The sequence below is a fragment of the Oncorhynchus mykiss genome, chromosome 8 (genome assembly GCF_057628025.1).
Source record: "Oncorhynchus mykiss isolate SJ-2025 chromosome 8, ASM5762802v1, whole genome shotgun sequence".
Taxonomy (NCBI): Eukaryota; Metazoa; Chordata; class Actinopteri; order Salmoniformes; family Salmonidae; genus Oncorhynchus; species Oncorhynchus mykiss.
This window is the reverse complement of record NC_143029.1, coordinates 12,302,119-12,322,247: the sequence shown is the minus strand read 5'-3', so window position 1 is coordinate 12,322,247 and position 20,129 is coordinate 12,302,119. Positions and strand designations below refer to the sequence as shown.

General features: G+C 44.0%; 1 protein-coding gene across 3 annotated transcripts in view; it reads right to left on the bottom strand.

Annotated features, from left to right (window-relative positions):
* The window catches only part of LOC110529370 (uncharacterized), a 46,671-nt gene extending 34,485 nt beyond the window's left edge, over positions 1-12,186 (bottom strand). The window contains exons 1-5 of one of the 3 annotated variants that reach the window (XM_036984752.2): positions 10,727-11,030; positions 7,441-7,516; positions 5,328-6,820; positions 966-4,950; positions 145-312 (exon numbers count right to left, since the gene is read on the bottom strand). In XM_036984752.2, the coding sequence (XP_036840647.2) occupies positions 145-312; positions 966-4,950; positions 5,328-6,820; positions 7,441-7,491 (5,697 nt within the window). In that variant the 5' untranslated portion in view covers positions 7,492-7,516; positions 10,727-11,030. Of the gene's footprint in view, positions 1-144; positions 313-965; positions 4,951-5,327; positions 6,821-7,440; positions 7,517-10,726; positions 11,094-11,774 lie in introns of those variants that run through there. The other 2 variants (XM_036984753.2, XM_090242568.1) reach the window with 2 other exon arrangements.
* Positions 12,187-20,129: the final 7,943 nt, after the last annotated feature.

Here is a 20,129-nt window from a genome sequence, read left to right as displayed (position 1 = left end):
TTTTATTGACTATTATTTGACTATTATGATACATGTTTAAGTCAATTAATATAACTGTTTTATACATAATACTTAATGAATATTACACACGTGTAACCCCCCAACCCACCCATCCATCCATCCCCTTCTCCCACACACACTTACATGGTCAGTACGAGTCCCTAGTGGGCCAGCCAGAGGGGCCATGGCCTCGAGTAGGGAGGATGGAGGAACCAGAGGAAGATTCGGTCTTCCATCCAGCATTAGGAGTCCAGGCCTGATATTCAAGTCTCCTCTACCACCTCCTTCAAGTGACTTCATCCCTCCAATAACCTGATGTAACCAAACAATAACCATTAAAAACCCATCAGATAAGGATCCGTGTGTGAGGCAGTAAGACACGCTTCCCTCCCCGTAAAAACCTACGGAAATACAAAAACAATTACTGAAATAGGATAACATGTTTAAACACAGAACAGAGTGTCTGTGTTCTTCTAATCAACAGGAAATCCAACAGGAAAGCCAAACCCGGACGACGTTGGGCCAATTGTGTGCCACCCTATGGGACTCCCAAGCACAGCCGGATGTGCTGCAGCCTGGATTCGAAACAGAGACTGCAGTGACGCCTCTTGCACTGAGATGCAGAGCCTTAGACTGCTGCGCCACTCGGGAGTACACTGCTTGCATTTCACACCATTCAATCAAGATTGATCACACACTCTATAGCTTTCAAACATCTCAATGGCAGTGTTACCCAAAACACCTGCCAGTACCCGCACATCTGAATGGTCATCTAATCGTTAAGCATTGGATTAGAGTATCAGGTGTGTTGGTACTGGAACTAGAACAAATACGTAACATGACTTGGGATTCTCAAAAAGAGGTTTGAGAAACACTACCATTGAGATGTTCAAAACTGCTAGATTCAACATGTGGTGTGGGATGCAAGCACTACTCAATAGAATTGAGAGTTGTCGAAAACCTACCTCTGAGTTGAGCAGTTCCTGCCCTGTGCTCAGCTGTAGTTTCCCAGCAGGCTCTCGGAGAGGAAGGTACTTCTCTAAATACTCCGGCAGCTTGATGTCGTTAAAGGACGGGAACGGAGAAGCTGAGTCACTGACCACAGCAGTCTGGGCAGTGGGCCTGTTCCCCAGGTTACGACTTTGGATGGTAGCCTCCCCAGAGGAAGTGGGGGAAGTCTGGGGGACTGGTGGTGGCTTAGTGACTGGTGAAGGGCTGGGCTGGAGGTGAGGGGCCTCAGTGGGAGACACCTCCCCACCCGGAGTGGTGTCCATCTGGAGTTGAACTCCAGGCCTCTTGCCCCGGATGGAGGAGCTGTTCAGGCTACTAAGGATACAGCTCCCCTCCAAGCGTGACATACGAGATTTCACCACCTTCGCCTCCTCCTCTTCCTTCTCCTCCCCCTCACCCCCTTCCTTCCTCTTCCCCTCGCCCTCCTCCGTGGTGGTCTTCTCCCTCTCCAAGATGAGCCTGGAACGGGTGTCGAGGCTCTTGAGTAGGATGCTGCCCCTGTCCCGGTCTGTGATGCTGGCCCTGGCCGGCTTCAGCTCCCCTTTGACCTGGTTCCTCTGGAGCTTAGGCAGAAGACTCTGGGTCGTCTCCACAGAAAACTCCCTCTTCCTCCTCAGGCCGAACTGGAACTCCTCTGGGTCAAAGTTCTTCTCGAAGCGGTCCTCCCGGATGGCGGGCATTGCGAACGGTGGCTTGGGAGGATGGTGGTGGTGGTTCTGCCGCGGTGGCAACGAGAAAGGCACGCCAAGGCGTTTTATGTTCTCGATGAAGTCATCATCGTCCAGTTCTCCGGATGTGTCCAAGAGGTTGCTCTCGCTGACCGATGAGCTGAGCTTGGGTTCAGCGGGGCGGAGGAGCTTCGGCTTGGGAAAGCGATGGTCCACGTCTAGCCAGCTGGAGGGGGTGTCGCGTTGGAGGGGCAAGCCACTGCCACCGCCCCCCAGTAAGGGGAGCTTATTCAGGGATGGATGTTGGGGAGAGACTGGGCTCTGTTTTTTGGTGGTTTCAGTAGAAGAGAGTATCTTCGGAACTTTGCCTGGACTGGGGAAAAATGTTGATTTCTCATTGGTTGTCTTGAGTTGTGTTTCAGGGTGGATCTCGACATTCCCAACCAGTGTAGGATTTGTTACCACAATTCCTTTATTTTCATCAGTTGTCCTTTCTTGCACAGTAGTAGTACAACTACTAGTAGATGACTTTTGTTCAAGTGCATTCAATTTTCCCTCTTCTAGCTTTCCATTGGGCAACATCACTGTCTTTTCTCTGTCCTCACTCTGTGATTGGCTTGGTAGAGTGTTCCCCTCCTTCACATCCTCTGACTTTTTTACCTCTGGGGCTATAGTCTTTACAGTGGAGTTCTCCTTCCCAACATCCAGCCTTGGCCCCTCACTGCTCTTCGGCTTTGGCCCAGGTAGTTCTTTCTCTCCCTGAACCTTTGTCTTTTCTCGGGCTTTAGTCTCCAAAGGAATCTGAGCAGAATCTACCGCTGTAGGTTTTGAGGCCTTGCTTTCTGTTTTTACAGCAGTGGAGTTCTCCTTCCCAAAATCCAGACTTGACCCCTCACTGCTCTTCGGCTTTGGCCCAGGTAGTTCTTTCTCCCCCTGACCCTTTGTCTTTTCTCGGGCTTTGGTCTCCGAAGGAATCTGAGCAGAATCTACCGCTGTAGGTTTTGAGGCCTTGCTTTCTGTTTTTACAGCAGTGGAGTTCTGCTTCCCAACATCCAGACTTGACCCCTCACCACTCTTCGGCTTTGCCCCAGGTAGTTCTTTCTCCCCCTGACCCTTTGTCTTTTCTGGGGCTTTGGTCTCCGAAGGATTCTGAGTAGAATCTACCTCTGTAGGTTTTGAGGCCTTGCTTTCTGTTTTTACAGCAGTGGAGTTCTCCTTCCCAACATCCAGACTTGACCCCTCACCACTCTTCGGCTTTGCCCCAGGTAGTTCTTTCTCCCCCTGACCCTTTGTCTTTTCTGGGGCTTTGGTCTCCGAAGGATTCTGAGCAGAATCTACTGCTGTAGGTTTTGAGGCCTTGCTTTCTGTTTTTATAGAGGTGTCCTTCTCTACTACTGGCACTGTAGTGCTAGGCATTGAGGGGGTGGGTTCTGGGGTAGGCCTCACTCTGTGTGTCAGTGTGTCGTGGCTAGGTTTATCTGTCTTCGCCTCAGATGACATTACAGACTGGGTCTGCTTTGAGAAATTGGTTTGCTGCTTTTCTAATACAGGGTCCTGATGATACGATTTTGTTTTCTGCTCAGGCACACGTGTAGACGACCCTTCCTTAGGAGGCTCGATTGCACATTTATCACTCTTTTTTCCCATCGCTGTCTCATCAATCTGAGTAACAACACTGGCAATTTTATCTGACTGAGAAGGCTGTGTAGGAGTCAGTGAGGCTGGAGGTTTAATAGGAGCTACAGAGGTTGGGACAGCTTTAGTACCAGCTGTCTCAGGGGTGTATTGTCTACTGCCTGAAGGCAAATCCTTCTCTGACTTTGTATCTGTATTTTTCTCAGGCTGTTTTACCATTTCCACCGCTTTCTTTTCAGGCTGCATTGGTCTGTTGTCGACTTTAGCGTGTGGGACAGGTGAGCCTTTCTCCACACGAGAGGGGTCTTGAACAAGAGTCTGTTTATTCTTAGGCAAATGTGAAGACAGGGATGTTTCGCTGTTGTCCTTGGAAACATTTTGATTTATCTTAATGGTAGAGGTCGTCTCAGAGCTTCCCCCCTCTGCCTTCTCTCCCTTGGAACTCTGTGAGGGTAGAATGTCTACAGTTTTATCATTGGGCCCCTTTCTTACACTGATAGGATCAGAGGTAGCCATTTTGTTGTCTTTGTTGACGTTTGGAGGTGTGGGTGATTGCATCTTTTCCTTTAACGGTTTGTTAGAATTTTCCTTTTCATCTGACAATGACTTGATCTGCTTGTCTGAGGCTGCTGGCTTTTTAATTACTACTTGTTGGCTGTTTTCACTAACAGACTCTTTTTTAACATCTGATTTTACGTCTACAGATTGACTGTATTGTGGCGATGTAACTGTATTAACGTCCTGCTCAAATACAGTGCCCATTTTCTTTGTGGTGCCTGCCTCTTCCTGTTTGCTGTTGACCACTTCCTGCTCAGTGTTTGTCACTTCCTGTTTAATGTCACAGCTCGGGTTCAGGTGATTGGCTGACTCCCCTCCTTTGCTTTTCCGTCTCTTTGACCTGGAGTTTTGTCTGCTGTTGGCTTTGGATTGTGGGCTGACCTCATTGGTTGAGTCCACCTGAGGTGTCAGCTGGCTTGAGTCTGAGCTACTCCCCCCTTTAACTGAAGTATTTAGGTCAATATTGGTAGGTCTCTTTGGTAGCTCCACTGTTTCAGTAGCCTCTTTGTCCTTTGTTTTGGAGTCTGTCTGATCTGCTTTAGGAACTGGCATGACCCCTATTGGGGTGGTATCTGGCTCCGCTGGTTTCAATGTTATCTCTGCCTTTGGGGTGCTCCGAGTAGGAGTCTTTTCCCCACTGGCCAGTTTTCCCTGAATGTCTTGTTTTGTTGTCTTTGACGCAGCAGAATCTGTAGAATTTTCAGCTATTCCTGCAATACTAGAGGACTTTTGGGGTACCATTGTTTTATCATCCACCTTCTGAGCCTCTGCAAAGTTTCTTGCCCGCTCTCGTATCGTTTTTAATTTCTCCCGAACAGGGGGGGCCGAGCTGGACCTGGCATCGCCACGTTCCACCGATTTCTCCCGCTGATCTGGCAATCTGAGCTCTCTGTTTACATTTGTTGTTAGCTGCTCTGTGACTTTCCTGGTGGGAGAAACATCTGCACTCCTGGGGTAAGTCTTACTGGGACTGGCAACCCCCATCGCTCTCCCCTCAAAAAGGCTGATCCTATCTGCGATCCGCCCAATAGGCTGAGGAGTCTTGCATTCCTCGTCCACTTTCTTTAAATCAGGTGGTCTGTGACGAATGAAAACAAAGAAGCATGTTTTCTGTCTCAATATGAACAAAAACCCTGATATTCAATTGATCTAGCTGTAAATACACTACATTTGTTCTATATCACACACAAAATATATCTCAATGGATTTAGTGTTTTGAAAATACTTTGAGCTAAGTGGAGTTAGTGGTTGAAATGCCAACAAATGTAGGACATATTTTGATGCACTACAAAGATAGTTTTCCCTTTACAGGTAGAATTTCATTATTTAACCTTTTTTGCTATAAACAGAGATATTTAAAGTGTTTAAATAACATATCTGATTCCTAAACTGCGTAGTCAGGAAGTAGGTTATCCAACGATACAGTAATCTAGTAGTCAGGTAAACACAACTCACCTCTTGGTCACCTTCGGTTCCACCTTGCCCTTTCCCTTAGCTGTATCATGACCCTCCGTGACCTTTCCTGTAGCCATTCCTCCTTTCTCAAAGCTCACGGCTATGTGTCCTCCATCTCCCTCTGGACTCAGTGGCTGCTCCGAGTTCACCATCACTTTCTTCGCAAAGAACTTCACCTCGCTGTGTGACACCTTCATGCTCCGGCGTTTGGACTCGGCGCTCTCCGTGCGCCTCTCCACCCGACATGGGCTCGTGTCGTCGACCATGTCTATGTCCATGTTCCCTTCCCCGTCCACCACGGCCACCAGGGTGGCGTGTACTGGTGCGTCTAGGTCCTCCTGGGCTTCCTCCCTCTCCTTCCCTCTGCGTATTTTTTTGGGAACTGAAGCATGTTCGTCTTTAGAAGAGGAGGGGGTGGAGTCTCCAGGTTTAGGTGTGTTATATTCTGATGATGTAGGTGAGTTCTCGGCTCCAGGCTGGGTTTTGGTGGGTGTATTCTCCTGAGAACTGGCTCCTCCTCCGTCTCCGGAGGAGTTCTTCCTGGACCGCCTCTTGCCTGAGTTCTTACGGCCCATCGTGTCTGTGTCTCTGTCTGACTCCTCTTCACCAGAGAGCTCAGGGATGGTCTGTGAGCTCGTCTGTGTCTCTGTGGGGGACTTCAGTGACACTCCCACCAGGGCACTGTAACTGCTATGACCTTTGATCCCTATAGCAGCTTTGAGACAAATCCTTTTGCGCTCCTCTGTCCTCTCCTTTGTATTGGTGTTCTCTGATGACAAGTCAACACTCTTGGATGATTTTGCTCTGGAAACCACCTGAAGTCTTTTCTTCACCCTGGTGGTGATGATGGCGTGGGGCACTTCCTGATTTGTGTGGGTGTTCGTTCCGTTCTGGCTCAGGCTCAGGCTCGTCTCCTCCAGGTACACATGCAGCCTCTTGCCTGCCTGGACTTGGGCTCGGGGCAGGGCCTGGGTGTGTTCCTGTCGGTCAAAGTCCTCCCAGGCCACTCCCTCTTCAAGGGCAGATGAAAGAACACGTGTCAGATGGCTGGCATTCCTCTTCGGGGCAGGATTCCCGCTCGCTCCACTGCTCCTTCCCCCCTCCTCCTCCGTTTCCTCTCCCTGCGAGGCAATCCACCACTCCTCCTCCCTAGGACCTCCTCCTTCTCCCCACTCGCTGTGGTTGCTGGCTGCAGAGAGGGGGCTGTCCCTGTGGGTAGACGCTCTGGCGTCCGCCGTGTTCCACTCCTCAAAAACCCTGGAGAGATGCCGCTGGGCAGGCTGGGAATTCTGTCCCTCCTTCTGCTGCTCCTCTTCTCCCCTCACAGGCTCCTCCTGGGCCCCCTCTCCTTGTGGCCTGGGGCTCTGGTCTTCCGTCGGGGACTGAGAGGCATCGTCACTTGGACTCCTGGGGCTCCCTCTTTCTTTCCAGGGGGAGAACCAGCTCCCGATCCGGCCCAAGACACCAGTACTGTGCTCTTCTGGGGTCTGAGACTGTAGTCGTAGAGGCAGACAGAGAACTAATTAGACATGTCTTTACAGTACCAGTACATACTCACTGACTGCCAGTGCCAATACACATGCATACGCTGCACATGCATAAGCATAAGAGGTTACCATTTACTTAAAATCTGCAGGTATAATGCATTATAACTTGTTATAAGCATGTATGAGCCTTTATTTACAATGCCTTGTTATGAGGCTATGTTTTGTCCCTCTCTATTGTATGTAGGAGATTTTCAAGTGACTCAAATAGGCTGTTATTTTAGTCAGGATGATTATAATAGGATAACAAGACAGTAAAGAGGCTCATTTGTGCCTATAGTCTTACAATGGATTAGAACGTCATAATAATGCATTATACCTACAGGCTTTAAGCAACGTGTTACTGCTTACAGTGTAGGTACCTACGGGCTTTAAGTAAGTGTTACTGTATACAGTGTAAGTTACATGTGTACGGCACAGTGAATATTGCAGATAGGCGAAAGGAAGGAAGGGTCAGAGAGTCCAAGGGTTATTTGCTTTGTCAATGTCAGATTTTGTGCAGCTCTCAACATAATGAAAGCATGCAAGAGCAGTACTAATAATACCTTTGTTATAGGAGCTCAACTCACCCAAGAGCCAAGTACCATATCATTCAGAGTCTTTATGCCGCTTGTGAACATGTTTTAGGCTTTAAAACATTTAAACCTATAGACCATAAAACACAAATATAATATATAATCATCCTAAAATACATACTATTTAGCTCTGTTGCAAATTAACATGCACCTATGCAAATAATTCATATTTTAGAGCATTTCCCCCCCAAAATAAAATTGGGTAACGTGGTGTAATTCTAACAGAAACCACTTTATGTCACCAATTTTTTAACACCCTTGCTGCCACTACTCTTCCTCGACTACAATTTTTATCTGTCTCATCTAAAAAATGTACAATATCGGTTAAAAGTTTTACAAAACCTACTCATTCAAGCTTTTTCTTTATCTACATTGTAGAATAATAGCGAAAACATCAAAACTATGAAAAACACATATGGAATCATGTAGTAACCAAAAAAGTGTTGACTGCATTTCAGTTAACAAGTGTGCCATGTTAAAAGTTCATTTGTGGAATTTCTTTCCTTATTAATACGTTTGGGACAATCAGTTCTGTTGTGACAAGGTAGGGGTGGTATACAGAATATAGCCCTATTTGGCAAAAGACAAGTCCATATTATGGAAAGAACAGCTCAAAGAAAGAGAAACGACAGTCCATTATTACTTTAAGGCATGAAGGTCAGTCAATACGTAAAATTTCAAGAACTTTTAAAGTTTCTTCAAGTGCAGTCGCAAAAACCATCAAGTTTTATGATAAAACTGTCTCTCATGAGGACCGCCATAGGAAAGGAAGACCCAGAGTTACCTCTGCTGCAGAGTTCATTAGAGTTACCAGCCTCAGAAATTGCAGCCCAAATAAATGCTTCATAGAGTTCAAGTAACAGACACATCCCAATATCAACTGTTTCAGAGAAGACCGTCTGAAACAGGCCTTCATGGTCGAATTGCTGCAAAGAAATCACTACTAAAGGACACCAATAAGAAGAAGAGCCTTGCATGGGCCAAGAAACAGGAGCAATGGACATTAGACTGGTGGAAATCTCTCCTTTGTCCAAATTTGAAAATGTTGGTTCCAACCCCTGTGTCTTTGTGAGACGCATAGTAGGTGAATGGATAATCTACACATGTGTGGTTCCCTCTGTGAAGCATGGAGGAGGAGGTGTGGGGGTGCTTTGCTGGTTACACTGTCAGTGATTTATTTAGAATTCAAGACACACTTAACCAGCATGGCAAAAGGACAATGACCCACAACACCTCCAGACTGTGTAGGGGCTATTTGGACAAGAAGGAAAGTGATGGAGTGCTGCATCAGATGACCTGGCCTCCACAATCACCCAACCTCAACCCAATTGAGAAGGTTTGGGATGAGTTGGACCGCAGGGGTGAAGGAAAAGCGGCCAACAAGTGCTCAGCATATGTGGAAACTCCTTCAATACTGTTTGAAATGCATTCCAGGGGAAGCTGATTGAGAGAATGCCAAGAATGTGCAAAGCTGTCATCAAGGCAAAGGGTGGCTACTTTGAAGAATTTGTTTAACACTGTTTTGGTAACTACATAATTCCATATGTGTTATTTCATAGTTTTGATGTCTTCACTATTATTCTACAATGTAGAAATGACTAAAAAATAAAGAAAAACCCTTGAATGAGTAGGTGTTATAAAACTTTTGACCGGTAGTGTAAGTCACTAACAAAACGAGTTAATTTTATCTAATATTTTGAAATTTATAAAAAGTTATATAATATAGTATTATATTATATAGTATTATGTTTTATGTATGTACCATTAAGCTTACTGCAAGCTCTACGCCGACGCAAGATTCGGAGTGTTGCAATTACATTTTTAGTTACAAAAGGGACGGCTTCTTTTAATACGCTCTGGCATTCAACATACTTTTTTACTAACTGAACATTTTCACGCTGTATCATTCCTTCTGCAGTCGTGGGGGCAGTATGGCTTGGTTCCTTGATTTGATATATGGGCTATACATAGGCTATTCATCAAAGTAGCCTATTTTGCATTGATAACTAAATATAATCTCAGCCATTGTTCAAACAACAAGAATCCACCCAAAAAGGTGTTTTGTTTAAAAGTAATAACTAGTGAATACAGGATATTGTGAAATGGTAGAAACTGCTGTAGCCAACTAGCTAGCCATGTGCTTTTTTACTCTGTGACCAAAACACAATGTTTTAGCTGATATGGGAATGAATACACAAGCAGCATATCAAACTGCGATAATGTTTTAAGTTCAATCATCTGCAAGTATAAGAATATTTGCTAGGGCATATTTTTTTAAATTATAAATCAGATTTTTTCTTGTGTATATGTGGGAAGCTAAAAAGGCTAGCTAGCTTGCTAAGTCTTTAGCCAAGCTAAAGATAGCGGCTACAAGCAATTAAAAGACAAAAAAAACTGTGCTATCGCCCCCTTGTGAATGGCTGTGGGACTGGCGAGGATACCATGTTACCAAAAGGTGTCCACTAATCCAACAATCCCACTCCACCTACGTGCATGCACGGAGCTAGATCAACGGAGTAAAGCTTGTAGCGGAGACTAAATATAACTAATCCACTTGTTTAGAAAGAAAAATAGGAATCAGTTTTGATTAAAGCAGTAACATTTAAGTTACCACCCCTCCAATGGGGCAACTGGCCCCCCGGCAATCTAATGCAAGTCTATGCTACCTAAATTAGTATTTTACAAATAATGTCCAAATCATCTACAAGTAACTTCATTGAGTTATACAGTCATTTTTAGACACTTTAGAATGATTTGGAGTGATAAAGAAAAGCGAGGCCTTACATCAAAACCTCATCATAGTGAGGATATTAATAGTGAGATGTGCAATGCCATTTTGGTTCATTATTTGATGTATTTAATTAAAATAAGATACCTAGACTTAAGCATTTAATTATTCAAAAGTATCAAAATAAAATGTATTAAATAGATTTTAACACAGTAATCTTCAGGGGTACCCTTGTACTTGGGAAAACTGTCATTTTCTAAAAACGAAATGTCATTAAATAACCAAAAAAGTGTAAACTGTAGCCACTTAATCCTCTTCATAGTTTGCTTGCCTAAGTATGACAATCATTCCCATACCAAAGTTTTACCAAACTTAGCTTTTTTTGTGTCAGCAATTAAACATTGTTCTTAGGGGGGGCTTGTTACCCCATGTTCCCCTATATATGAAAATGTATTTCTCAATCTAAATATAAGTACATGATAGATAAAATACCTCCAACATTTTCAACTGCTTCCATACCCCAGTGACAGAGAAATCTAAAGAACAACTTACCTTAAATTAGAGGAAAACTCCAATATTTAAAACCCAAAATGAACAGCTGTCAAGTACAGAATAAGTCAGTCTCACAATATAGTCAGTATGATAATAGTCTTTCTCTCGTTTTCTTTGTAAAAGTATTTTCCATGTCTGACTAACAGAAAAAGCAAGCAGAACAAGAGGAAGACCGTTTGAAAGTGGAATCGAAGGTATGTGTGCAGGCTAAGTTGAAGTTTGATAATTATTTCTGTGCGGAACGGCGCGCATACGCAGCCTGGTGGTAAAATATCCGGCAAACGTTTCCCTCGGGAGATGACGCATTCGATTTGTAGGCTTGCCTGTTCCTTTTTTGAATCGTCTGGTTTCAAAGTGTGCCACTGTTGGCGGGCTGCTCAAGTCAGTCTTTCCATAAGCAGTTGAGAACTGTAGTTAACCCTTCAAATAACTGTCTGCCCCAGGATAACATGTAGTTGTTGTTTATCTGTTTGTTTTGTCTATTTGTCAATAGAATGACCATAACCACAAGGCAAATGAACAAATATTTACACATAGCCTATTTCTTTCCACTTAATTAAGTTATTTATGCACCTAAATGTCCGCTATTAGGCCTAAAGTGCGATTGTCATTGTTATTATGCTACTTTGCAATGTGTGTTTTTATCATTGATATAGCCTAATCATAGGCTAGACATTGCATACCTGTAATTAGAAAATAATAATATGATATAATAACATATAATAGAATATAGGCCTAAATAAACATTGAAAGAAAAGACAATTGATATATCACCAATAAATATAACCCAAGTCACACAGATGCATTCCCTAGGCTGTTTATCAAATATTGACATCAAATACAGTGCCCTTTGTAAAAGCCTTGGCGCGCAACAGGTAAACTAATCCTGAAACAGTCGACCAAAATGTCAATGTTGCATTCTTTTCTGTTTCCCATTTAACACGCCCAGTTCGTTCATCTGTTAGACAAATCCCAAAGTTCAGCCAAGCCGCCTGCCATACACTAATTATAGTCAAAGAAATACATTAGAGAGAGACGGAGTACTTACCATGATAACGCCTTCGTTATTGAATCCGTTCCAAATCTCCCAGGAATCGGTCAAATGGAACTTGCCGGGGCGACTTTGAGCAAGGACCCGGTTAAAATAACACTCTCACTCCGCCACCGTCTCTCTGAGGTGAGGTAACCTATGTCTGCATCACCAGGACTTTTCCCTACAAACTAATACCGTAAACAAATCATTATATGAGTCCAAATGTCCTTGTCAAGAGTTTAGAGGCAATTTTTTAAATTATACCAATAGCGTAGCATTATCCATGTCGTTTGAGTGGCTTTCTGAGAGGAGGGCTGAGGCTACAGCTGGAATCTGCCCAGCCCAGGTAACACACCCCAGGGAGAAAGACTGGTGACAGCAGGTATGGCAGTATGTTGTGCAACACTTTCAGTCCAACACAAAAGTTAAGCACTCTCAGAGACACAGACACATGAGACACAGACACATGACACACACACACACACACACACACACACACACACACACACACACACACACACACACACACACACACACACACACACACACACACACACACACACACTGTTGATACCCCCCCATATTATAAATTATTCATCTATTGCATTTGAAACCTGTCTCTCCAACCCTATTAAACATTTAAACACTGTTTTGAATCAACGTTCTCATACCAACTCTTGTGGGAAACCGAACATAGACCTATTACATATGCAACAATTTATTATAAAATACCTGTAGACACACACCAGAAAAGCGGCCCTCTGAGCATATACTGGTTGAATCCACATTGGTTCCAACCAACAAGGAATAGCCTAGATGTTTCTGGCCAGAAGAGGAGATTTGGATTACATCCTAGATGTCATCACCTGCCTTTGTGCCTGTGAGCAAGGCACTTAACGCCCACACTGCTCCTGGGGTCTGGGCTGGTAACCAAGCTATCTATGCTAGACTGACCCCATAGGTAATCGTCCCCATCACATAATGGTGCTATATTATAAAACATACATCACGGATATCCCTTTGTGACCCTGTAACACACTTGCATTGATACTCCACCAAGCCAACTGACCCTGAGGTAAAACGACACCACTGTTGCTTTTTCACCTGCGCCAAGATAGCCAACAGGCATCAGTTTGTCATTCACCTGGACCTTAGTGCACTATCGGCCTACTTTAGGTACACTAATGAAACATTGCATATTTGAATATTATGTTAGAATAATTAAGTGATGGAAGAGTGCACTGCTCATGTGATGGAAGAATGCACTGTGCATGCAGAGGGTTGCAATTCCAATGAGACCTAGAATTGCCTTATATGTATCCTACAAAGTGTTCACTGTTATAAGCTAACTTTTTTTGATGAATTTAAGCAAAATTCCCCAAATTCGCCAGCTTAACTTCTAATGGGAAGTTTCTGACCCTTTGCCACCCTAGTTCCAATACCATATTTACAATGTGCAGGGATACTGGAGTGATAGAGGTAGATATGTATAGGGCAGTGGAGGCTGCTGAGGGGAGGATGGCTCATAGTAATGTCTGGAATGGAGTCAAAGGAATGATATAAAACATGTGTTTTTCATGGGGTTGATATCATTCCATTGATTCCATTCCATCTATTACTATGAGCCGTCCTCCCCTTAGGAGCCTCCACTGGTAAGGTGATTAGGCATCAGGATATATGGTAAACAGAGTAGCAGCAGCGTATATGATGATCGTATATGAGTGGGTGTGTGTGTGTTTGTGTAGAGCTAGTAAACATGTGTGTGCATGTTATGTGTGTGTGAGCAAATTAAGTGAGTGTGTGTGTGTTTGAGTGTCAGTGTGTGTGTGAATGTGAGTGTGTAGAGTTCTGTGAGTGTGCATTGAACCAGTCCAAAAATAAAATACAAGGGTCAACTCAGATTTGTGTAGCCATTTTGTTTGCTATTTGGTAGTCTTATGGCATTTGGATAGAAGCTGTTCATGAGCCTGCTGGTGTCTTGATGCACCGGTACCACTAGCCGTGCGGAAGCAGAGAGAACACACTATGGCTTGGGTGGTTGGAGTCTTTAACGATATTCTGGGCCTTTCTTTTACCTGATATAGAGGTTCTGGATGGCAGGGAGCTCGGCCCAGTGATGTACTGGGCTGTCCGCACCACCTTCTGTAGCGCCATGAGATCTAGGAAGGTGCTGTTGCCATACCAAGCAGTGATGCAGCGAGTCAAGATGCTTTCAATAGTGCAGCTGTTGAACTTTTTGTAGCTGTAGAACCAATGACAAACCTTTTCAACCTCCTGAGGGAGAAGAGGCGCTGTTGACCTGATTAAAGACCTTACTAACGTCGGCCTTGGAGAGAGAGATCACCCAGTCCTCTGGGTTGGTGGGGGCCCTCACGCAGAGCACAGTGTTGTTGTTGTCAAAGCGTGCATAAAATGCATTGAGTTTGTCTGGTTGAGAGGCATCATTGGGCAGATCACGGCTGGATCTTCCTTTGTAATCCATACTGGACCGGAGCCCCTGCCACATGCGGTGTGCATCGGAGGCTGTGTAATATGATTCCACCTTATTCCTATATTGTCCTTTTGCTTGTTTGATGACTCTGCGTGGGATGTAGCGGGGCGTCTTGTACTTGTTCCTGTCCTCAGCTGTAGCTTCGGGGTTGTCTTAGCGCCAACGTCATAGTTAATCCAGGGCTTTTGATTGGGGAAGGCGCAAACCTTCACTGTGGGGAGAACATCACCAATGCATTTCCTAATGAAGCCGGTGACGGAGGTGGTTAGCTTGTCGATGTTAATGGCGGAGTCTCAGAACACATTCCAATCAGCGCTAGCAAAGCAGTCATGCAGCATAATCTCTGATTCTGATGACCATTTCTCAACGGAGCGAGTCACGGGTACTTCCTGTTTGAGGTTTTGCTTGGGGGACGAGGAAGGGCCTTGTATGCTTGTTTGTGGGTAGAGTAACAGTGGTCTTTATTGCCCTTAGTGGCAAAGGAGACGTGTTGATGCAAGTTGGGCATCTCGTGTCTTAATGGCGTGGAATTAAAAGCACCGGCAACAAGTAAAGCAGCCTCTGGGTGCAACTTTTCCTGCTTGTTTTTAGCCTTGTTCAGTTTTTAAGTGCCATCTTGTTATTTTTCTTGTCCTGAGGTGGAATGTATACAACAGTCACGATAACAGCTGGAAACTCCTTCGGGAGGTAGAATGGTCGCCATTTGAGCATCAGGTATTCCAAGACGGATGAACAATGGTTAAAGAGTTCCACTGCATTCGAGTCAGCACACCTTTTGTTGTTAATGAAGAGGCAAACCCTTCCCCCTCTCGATTTCCCTGACTCCACTGTCCTGTCGGCTCAGTGGATAGAGAATCCATCCAGTAGAATAGCCATGAAGGGTATCTTGTCCAAAAGCCATGTTTCAGAAAAACAGAGAATATTGCAGTCACGAGAGTCCCTTTGGTAGCAAATCTGCGATCAGAGGGTATCCAGACCCACACACGTTGAACTAGACACTGGCCTTTTATACACTTTAAGGGAGTATTGGCGGGACAATTCGAGTCACTGTGCAGGTGTGACACATACCAGATGCCACTGTTCAAGGACATGTCACCTTTTGTGAGGATAGCAACAGGCACAAGACACAGATGGGCAGTGACAGTGTATGTTTACAATGGATGGTTACGATGACAACAACACGTAATTTCCGCCACTTTCCAGCTGCTACAGTACCTAGGCAGACCTGTTAAACATGTTTCAGTAGACACAATTCCTGCCCAAAACAAATGATCCAGCTATGTCAACAATGTTAGCTATGTGGTTAAATAGGCTGTCTTCCTCAATGTTTTTCAGACACATCTTAGTTCATCTTTAATTAATGATACAGTTGTCTCTTGTCTAATATCCATACAACATACAGTACCAGTCAAAAGTTTGGACACACCTACTCATTCAAGGGTTTTTCTTTATTTTTTAAAACTATTTTCTACATTATAGAATGATGGGGAAGATGTCAAAACTATGAAATAACACATGGAATCATGTAGTAACCAAAAAAGTGTTAAACAAATCTAAATATATTTTATATTTGAGATTCTTCAAAGTAGCCACGATTTGCCTTGAAGACAGCTTTGCACACTCTTGGCATTCTCTTAACCAGCTTCACCTGGAATGCTTTTCCCACATATGCTGAGCACTTGTTGGCTTATTTTCCTTCACTCTGGGGTCCAGGGTGATTGTGAAGGCCAGGTCATCTGATGCAGCACTCCATCACACTCCTTCTTGGTCAAATAGCCCTTATATCTCCAGCCTGGAGGTGTGTTGGGTCATTGTCCTGTTAAAAAACAAATGATAGTCTCACTAAGGGCAAACCAGATGGGATGGTGTATCGCTGCAGAATGCTGTGGTAGCCATGCTGGTTAAGTGTGCCTCGAATTCTAAATAAATCACAGACAGTGTCACCAGCAAAGCACCCCCACAACATCTCACCTCCTACTTCCAATTTTCACGGTGGGAACCACACATGCAGAGATCATCCATTCACCTACTCTGCGTCTCACAAAGACACGGCGGTTGGAACCAAACATCTACATTTGGACTCATCAGACAAAGGACAGATTTCCACTGGTCTAATGTCCACTGCTCGTGTTTCTTGGCCCAAGCAAGTCTCTTCTTATTATTGGTGTCCTTTAGTAATGATTACTTTGCAGCAATTCAACTATGAAGGCCTGATTCACGCTGTCTCCTCTGAACAGTTGATGTTGTGTCTGTTACTTGAACTCTCTGAAGCATTTATTTGGGCAGCAATTCCTGAGGCTGGTAATTCTAATGAACGTATCCTCTGCAGCAGAGGTAACGGCAGGTAGCCTAGTGGTTAGAGTGTTGGGCCAGTAACCGAAAGGTTGGCAGATTGAATCCCCAAGCTGGCAAGGTAAAAATCTGTTGTTCTGCCCCTGAACAAGTCAGTCAACCCACTGTTCCTGTTCCGTCATTGCAAATAAGAATTTGTTCTTAACTGACTTGTCTTGTTAAATAAAAAAAACTCTGGGACTTCCTTTCCTGAGAGCCAGTTTAATCATATCGCTTGATGGTTTTTGCGACTGCACTTGAAGAAACTCTCAAAGTTCTTGAAAATGTTCCGTATTGACTGACCTTCATGTCTTAAAGTAATGACCGACTGACGTTTATCTTTGCTTATTTGAGCTGTTCTTGCCATAATATAGACATGGTCTTTTGCCAAATAGGGCTGTCTTCTTCTGTATGCCACCCCTACCTTGTCACAACACAACTGATTGGCTCAAACGCATTAAGAAGGAAAGAAATTCCACAAATGAACTTTTAACAAGGCACACCTGTTAATTGAAATGCATTCCAGGTAACTACCTCATGAAGCTGGTTGAGAGAATGGCAAGATTGCGCAAAGCTGTCATCAAGGCAAAGGGTGGCTACTTTGAAGAATCTCAAATATAAAATATATTTGGATGTGTTTAACACTTTTTTGATTAATACATGATACCATATGTGTTATTTCATAGTTTTCATGTCTTCACTATCATTCTACAATGTAGAAAATAGTAAAAACAAAGACAAACCCTTGAATGAGTAGGTGTGTCCAAACCTTTGACTGGTACAGTACCTAGCATTGGCGTATGCTGTTGAACAAGTTTTCTACACACTCGAAGTCACACTATTCATGTAGTTTGATTGACAATACACTGACCAACCCACCACTGGCATTCCTAGTTATCTCATAGCCATAATCTTGTCACTTTGGGGGCGTTTGTAAATTGCCTCCAGTGTATCAGAGTGTGCTCTGGGTTATTTGCGTATCCAGAGTGTACACAGGACACGGACCTGGACACTCTGACCAAGGATTAGGCTTTCTGACCTCACAACAGCAGTCAAACACCCAAGCTAACTGGCTAAAGTTGGCTAGCTTGCTAGCTACATCCAGACACAAATGTGAGAACGCCTCACTCTGACCATTTTACTCCCCCTAGCAGAGCTGGTTAGGCAGTTTTCATGTTATCCAGAGTGTTGGTGACTGTAACTGTGCTGCTGGCAACAATTTAATTATGCTTTTTTTGCTGATGTTTACTGACACCTGTTCTATTTAATGGGTTTTGTGCGTTTGTAAATTCATCAGTATTTCTGCTCACTGGCATACTCAGACGAGAGTGCTCTGAAATCAGCGTAGATAGCCAGAGTGAATTTACACGCACACCTTTTGTCTCATTCTCTCTCACTGAGTCTCTGCTGGAGACATACCAAGGCGCTAACTCAATCAACATCCAGTCATCCATATTGGCAAACAAGAACTCTGTGTAGAAGTATGCACAGATCTAGGATCAGCCTACCATGGGTGGAGGACACAAAATGGGCCTCAGGGTAGCCGCAAAGCGTAACAGAGTAGAAAATTGGTCGTAAGTACCAAGTGTAGAGACATTTTACTCATGCTCTCATGGGTGAAAATAAAAGCGACACATGAAGCCTCTTTAGTCATGAGTTCCACCTAGTCAACAGATATTTAGGACACCTCATGAGCTGTCCTAACCAGTTAAGAGTTACCAGCAGGTAAAAAAGACAGCGAGTGAGTGTTTCCTACACCATAGACAGGCAAATGCTCTGGAGTTGTTGAAATATTAGTTTGATGTTTCTATATGATCAATCCATAAATAATCTAGACATTCATGCAACAGTGTCTCTTTTGCCAATGATTTCACATAGGCCTAGGCCTCATTGGGTGTCTTGGGGGTAAACCCACTCCCCTCCCTATACTGTAATTCTCCCAGAAATCACTATGTCAACAACAACAAAATACCAACCCTTTCCCTGGCTTCCATTACTCTTGCTCAACTTAACAATTAATGTGTCTCATCTCAACTTTTTTAGTCAATCCAACATAACGATTTGTGATGGCCTGTCTCCACTGTGTCTTATGTTGAAAAATATGATTACAAAAGTTCCATTTCAGAGCTCCAAAATTGTATATCATACTATGTGATTGGAGGAAGCATGGGCAAGTTATGCTACTTTAAACATTAATAAACATGTTATCCCACTTGGGAGACAAGTAGGAGTAAATTACCTGAAAGATTTAATGTAGTCACATTCACCATGGTTGTCTGAAGCGAGCACAGCTGGCGATGCCTCATTGTGACTGGTTATTCCCAATGATATATTCCCCATCATTTGCAACAATGTCAATGAGCGTCATCACTATATGTCCTTTGTTGTACCTCAAACTGTTGTGATTACCAGCTGAGATAAACTTTTATGAGTTTATTTTACTCCTGGCTTTGTCTGGGCAGTGTCATGTCACCCTAAAACCTACTCTGAGCTGGGAGTTTTTTATTGTCTTAAAACGGGTTTTAGCAGGATTCCTAGGTACCTTTCTGAGACGCTTTGTGGATACTGCCTCAGATCAGCAACTCGGGGAAACTTCACCCTACTTTGTGAACCATCATCAGTGCCACTCCACTGTCCCACCCTCTGGTCAACAACAGTCATTACACCTTCAAGGCCCAGACTTCTCAATAGAAGCAGGAGATGTTAGGGTGAAGTTGCCTCTAGACACTGATCTTGAGTCAGTTTAGGATGTTCCCCACTCTTGGTTGAGGATAGGATTGCTGAATGGAGAAGCTGATCCTAGAGCTGTACCTAGGGGAAACTTTATTAATGGAAGCTCATGGTCAACATGTGGGGTGGAAATAAATGGTCATAATAACAAAAAGTATTTATTTCTAATGTGGAACTTGTTGTCTGTGTCAGAGTACTGAAATTATTTTCAAGGATGATTATGAATACTGTATTTTGCAAGAAGGACAAAGATACACTCAAAGCCTTAAGGTAGGTAGGTGTGTGTGTGTGTGTGTGTGTGTGTGTGTGTGTGTGTGTGTGTGTGTGTGTGTGTGTGTGTGTGTGTGTGTGTGTGTGTGTGTGTGTGTGTGTGTGTGTGTGTGTGTGTGTGTGTGTGTGTGTGTGTGTGTGTGTGTGTGTGTGTGTGTGTGTGTGTGTGTGTGTGTGTGTGTGTGTGCAAAATGTGACGTAGTGGACCAGTCACCAGTAGCCACCCACCCTCTTCCCTACATTAATTGGTTGTGTTTCCACTCTGGATTCTGCTTTGCTGACCTAAACAGAACTCATTACTTTGGGGGAGGATGAAGTCTGCATCTGAAATGGCTCCCTATTCCCTTTATAGTGCACTACTTTTGACCAGACCCCATTTTGACTATGGAAGAATAGGGTGCCACAAAGGCTGATGGAACACTTCATTCAGAGGGAAATGTAAGAATGCCTGACTCCACACTTCCCACTCAGTCCGGGGTCACCATAGAAACATTCCCTCTTGAACAATAAACACAGTGACTAGTTCTGAACTTCTACATTTATTCATC